The sequence below is a fragment of the Agelaius phoeniceus genome, chromosome 1, assembly GCF_051311805.1.
Source record: "Agelaius phoeniceus isolate bAgePho1 chromosome 1, bAgePho1.hap1, whole genome shotgun sequence".
Classification (NCBI taxonomy): Eukaryota; Metazoa; Chordata; class Aves; order Passeriformes; family Icteridae; genus Agelaius; species Agelaius phoeniceus.
The window spans coordinates 155,662,048-155,667,042 of record NC_135265.1 but is presented as its reverse complement, the minus strand read 5'-3'; the positions used below and the strand labels follow the sequence as shown (position 1 = coordinate 155,667,042).

The 4,995-nt window shown below is 56.7% G+C and overlaps 1 protein-coding gene across 1 annotated transcript; it reads right to left on the bottom strand.

Annotated features, from left to right (window-relative positions):
* Window positions 1-469: 469 nt before the first annotated feature.
* On the bottom strand, window positions 470-3,294 carry LOC129124238 (GPI-linked NAD(P)(+)--arginine ADP-ribosyltransferase 1-like). Its single transcript, XM_054639124.2, has 3 exons — window positions 3,216-3,294; window positions 1,813-2,599; window positions 470-989 (listed from the first exon to the last, which is right to left on the bottom strand). The coding sequence occupies exons 2-3, from the start codon at window positions 2,564-2,566 to the stop codon at window positions 904-906; spliced, it is 840 nt and encodes a 279-aa protein (XP_054495099.2). The 5' UTR covers window positions 2,567-2,599; window positions 3,216-3,294; the 3' UTR covers window positions 470-903.
* Between the last annotated feature and the right edge of the window lie 1,701 nt (window positions 3,295-4,995).

The following is a 4,995-nucleotide window of genomic DNA, read 5'->3' as shown; positions in this document are numbered from 1 at the left end:
TATCCCTCCCCAGGGACAGGACCAGCCCTTGCCCTCTTGAACCTCCCAATTTCCAGCCTTTAAGATCCCCCTGAACTGCAGGATGTGGCAGGATGCTCTGCCTGGAATGTGCCCCAGGGACAATGCCCCATTTGTGGCCATCAGGGCTGAGCTGAGAGGGGTCTGGTGCTCCTTTTGGTGCTGAATTGGGCAAAAACCAGCCCAAATTACCATCCCTGAATTGCACACTGAGGCTAAAAGACCAGAGCTGGGCCTGGCCATCTATCAACTGACCCTGGGAATGTCCAGTCCCCTCTCAGACAGAGATTCCTCTCCCCGGTTCCTGCTTGAAATGAAATGTGTGTGAGGTTCCTCCCTTGGGAGGGAGTGCTCCTGAGGGATCCTCCTTGAGGCAGAGAGAAAGAGACGTTCCCAGGAGTGTTGGTGTGAGGACTGACATTGAGCCCTGCTTAGGAATTGTCACTTTGTTCTGGCTTTGTCAGATTTATTTAATGGAATTGTTTTGATAGAATTATTTCATAGAATTGCTTTGCACAATGATACTGGTGGCCACAGTGGCTACAGTGGCTGTTGTAACTTTGTGGTGACTCCGGGTGTCTTGGTGATCATGGTGGCCACAGAAGCCTTGTTGATTTTTGTGACCATGAGGCCAGAGTGGCTGTGGTGGCCGCAGTGCCACAGTGACCTCATGGTGGCCACAGTGACCTCATGGTGGCAATAGCTGCCAAGGTGGCCAGAGTGGCTGTGGTGGCCTTGGTAGCCTTGGTGGCCTCGTTTCTCCAGAGGTCATGGTGGTCTTGGTGATTGTGGTGGCCACAGGGATGACAGTGACCTTGGTTGCCATGGCGGCCATGCTTGCCACAGTGACCACAGCGACCTTGGAGACCACAGTGGCCTCGTGGCTCAGAGGATCCCAGTGGCCACTGCCAGGGCTGCGGTGGCCAGGAGGAGTCCTCCGACATGGAAGGGAGCCCTGGGGGCGCTGCCACCTGTCAGACAAAGAGACGGACGTCAGGGGGATCATGGGGGGAGTGAGGGGGTGGGGGAGGACCATAATGGGGGGTTAGGGGTGACAGGAGAGATGGGGGCCATGAGGTGACAGGGTGTTACGGGGGGGGTACAGGGGGGCACAAGGCCCAGGGAGGGCAGAGGGGTCATGGTGGTCGTAGGGGTGTCAGGGATCAGGGGGAGTCAGGAGGTGCCATGGCGGGTGACAGCTGGGGACAGGGGTTCAGGAAGGGCCATGAGGGCTCCCAGCCCACCCACGTCCAGCACACAGGGCCCAGCCCCACAGCACTGCCTTTGGTGGGGAGGGACAGGATCAGAATGGGGACATCCCCGTCCCTGTGGTCCCCTGGCTGGGCTCTCCCTGACCCTGTCTCCTCCCAGATGTGGGGGTCCCCATCCCGGTGCCCTGTCATGGCCATTCCTGTCCCCGTGCCCACAATGGGTGTCCCGAGATTGGCGTCCCCAGCATGGGCTGTCCCTGTCCCCAAACTCTCACTGAGTGTCCCCACCCTCTGTGCCCTGTCATGGGTATTCCCTGTCCACAGTGGCCCTCCCCAGCACTGGGTGTCGCTGTCCCCCCATGCCCAGTGAGTGTCATTGTCCCCTGTGCCTTATCCTGGTGTCCCCATGGCCACAGTGGGTGCCCCCAGCACTTGGTTTCTCACCACATCCAGTGAGTGTCCCCAGCACTGGCTTTCCCTCTCCTTCTGCCCAGCATGGGGTGTCCTTGTCCCCGCAGCCACACTGGGTGCCCATGTCCCTGCCCCATCCCCAGTGGGTGTCCCCATCGTCCCAGGCTCTCACCTGTGGCGTCACCTTGCAGCCACTCGCAGTTGTATTTGCTGAAGGTCCCTTTGGAGCGGAGCTGGATCCTCGCCCTTTCTCCTTCCTGGCTGACTTTGATGACCTCGAAGGTCTCAAAGGGTGGGATCAGCACCTCCTTCTCGCCAGGATATTTGGAGAATTCCCGGATTTCTGCACCGTGGCACGTGTGCACCTGGAACATCGTGTCTCTCCCGAATTGCTGGGAGGCTGTTTCACTCTGGGACGCCGACGTGAATTGACCGAACCGCACGACGTCACCGTACCCTGCCTGGAACCTGACCCCACGCACCCCCCGGTACACGTCCTGACACTTTGGTCCCTGAGTGACCCTCAGTGTCGCCAGGGCCTGGGTCAGCAGGAAATGCAGAGTTTTGAAGTGGAAGTTCTCCCGGTATTCCTGCCCGGCTGTACGCACGGCTGCGTTGAACTCTCTGTACAGGTCATTCATTGTGTAGGCCATGAGGGCGATGGCCTGGGCTGGGGATGACAGAGGGGACACAGGGGACCCCCGACTCTGCCACTCAGCTCTGGCCTTAGTCCAGGCCTGGGCAAAGAGAGGGTTCTGCTCAAACTCGGAGCGGTTGAGGGCTGGCAATGCCGTGGCCATGTCAGGGCCGCAGCCCTGGTACTGGTCATCAAAGGAGTCCTGGGCCATGTCCAGGGTCTCCACCTTGATGCCCGTGGTGGCCACGGCCATTGCCAGCAGTGCCAGGGTCTGAGCCAGGACGGCCATGGAGGAGAGAGGCCACAGGGACCGGTGTGGACACTGGAGGACACAGAGGGGACACAGGGGAGACACAGGGGAGACACAGGGGAGACACAGGGAGAGTTCATCAGTGAGGGACTGGGCAGGGGAGTGGGGTCAGCCCAGGGGGAAGGGAGGCACTCCTGGCCAGCAGAGCCCTGGGCATGTCTGGGCTCCCTCATCCCAAATCCTGGGCTTACTTATCCCTCCCCAATGTCCCCCAGCCCCAGGAACCCCAATCCCACACTACCGTGTCCTCCTGGCCCCCAGAAGCCCAATCCTACTCCCATGAATACACATCCCCTCAAATCCTGGGCTCACTCCCAGAGCCCCCCGGTGTCCCCCTCGGCTCATCCCCAGATCCCACTCCCACTCCCATTCCCCAGTTCCATTGGTGTCACCCCAGAGCCTCAACCCAAATCCAGGCATCACCCTCTGCCCCCACAGTGTCTCCCAGCCCCCCATCACCCCAATCCACTCTCACCATCCCGTGTCCCCCCTCATTTTCCCCCAGAGCCCCCCATTACCCCAGTCCCAGACCTGTGACTCCCCCAGTGTCCCCCCAGCACCACAATCCCAGACCCTCAGTCCTGTGTCCCCCTGCAAGTGTCCTCAGGTGTCCCCCCAGCCCCGATACCGAAATCAGCTGGAGTGAACTCCCTGATGGATCTGGAGGTAGCAGAATGCTGGAATTCCAACTGGACTCACAGCAGATCTGTCCTGGTCCTGCAGGTCAGGGGGGGCTTTGCCACAGGCTATTTATCCTTCGTAATTATAAATATTCATGAAAATGTGTCTCCTACCAAGTACAGAAACTTCACTTTTCCTAGAAATAATTTGCATGGCTCTGCCTCTTTCTTGAAATCCTTTTATGGTGCTGGCGAGTCCTAAATATGAGGTTTCTCAGTGTTGTTTTCAATGAGTGCCCCAATACGCCAGATAACCTCGGCTCAAACTTTCATTTTGAGCAGTCACTGCTCCTTCTGTGGTCCAGAACTTGCAAAAGACCCTCACTGGAGTTCCCTTTATCTGTTCCTCCACGGGTTCCAGCCACGTTTGCCCTGCTGTGTCCACACTTTTATATCCTTCTGTGGATTTTTGCTAGTTCATCTTTAAGCCCTATCCAGCACCTTCAGGGGAACTGAAACTTTCTCTTCTCTCTCTCTCTCTCGTATTTCTCACCCCCCCAGAACCCCAATGCCCCGGTCCCAGGGTCCCACGTCCCCCCAGTCCCACTCCCAGCTGCTCACTGAGCATGACCATCACCCCCTGACAAAAAGGGGGCCAAGTTTTGTCCTGTGGGTTCCATTTCTCCCCTGTTCACCTTTAGAGCAGCAGGGAACCCTCAGCCTGTCAGCCAGTGTTGGGAACTGCACGAGGACTGGTCCTGCATGACTGTGGGGAGTGTTTGCTCGCAGACCGAACGGGTGTCACTGAAGGGCCAACGGAGCCTACAGGACTGCAGCTGGCTGTGACTCCCGAAATGTCACCTTTGCAGCAGACATTTAAAACTGAATTATTGGTTTTGGCAGTGGGCGGGGGTGCGTGGGAACCTTTAAAATCAGAGGGTGTTGGTAAAGCTGCAAAAGGCAGGCCTCAGAGGCAGCAGAACTGCGGTTAAGAGCTAAGTGGCAGCCATGAGATTTGTCAGCAGAAAAGTTATACGAGAAGTAGAAAGTAAGGACAAATAGAACAATGGTCTGTGTGTTAACCCCTGGCTAGAATAACTCCCTAAACTACTCTTTTGCTTTGGGAAGACAGGTGTCTGCCAAGGAAGGCAGGAGCCTCTCTCCAAATGGAAAAATTAAATCTCCCCCTCCCTCCTCTGACTGGCTACAAAGTCTAAATTAAGGGGCTCTCGGGCAAAAAATATGGGAGCGGGATGTAACAGTTCTTTACTAGGGGAGAAAATTTAAAAAAATAAAATAAGCAATGCAGTGAACTACAACAACACTGCCAGAGTCAGAACACAGCCTGACAGCCTGTGGGTCAGGGTGCTGGCAGCAGAACCACTGGAATTGTGGCTGCAGCCCTCCTGCAGTGTCAGGGGTGGTTCTGTTGGAGCAGGAATCCTGGAGAAGGGTATGGTTTATTTCTGAATATCCAGAGGAAGAGGCAGCTGCTGTTCCTCTGGGAAAATCCAGTGGAGGAGCCGTGCTGGTGTTCCAGAATCTCCAGATTATGTCCGGGTAGGAATGCTTGGCTGGTGTTCCAGAATCTCCAGATTATATCCGGGTAGGAATGCTTGGCTCCTCCCTCTGGGCTCACATCTCCCAATGGGATGCTGTAGCTCTTATCAGCCATGCAGGGACATTCAACAGCCCGTTATCAGCAGGTGTCCCCGCAGTTGTGCGAGAGATAAGGAAAACTGCCCACGGAACAGAAGACAGCTGCCGTGCAGATGGCAAATGGAACAC

Excerpts from the sequence above, each read along its gene's own strand:
- LOC129124238 (XM_054639124.2), bottom strand. The coding sequence starts at position 2,566 with ATGGCCGTCCTGGCTCAGACCCTGGCACTGCTGGCAATGGCCGTGGCC. Across the intron at positions 990-1,812 it reads GCTGCAAGGTGACGCCACAG|GTGGCAGCGCCCCCAGGGCT; the intron begins GTGAGAGCCTGG and ends TTTGTCTGACAG.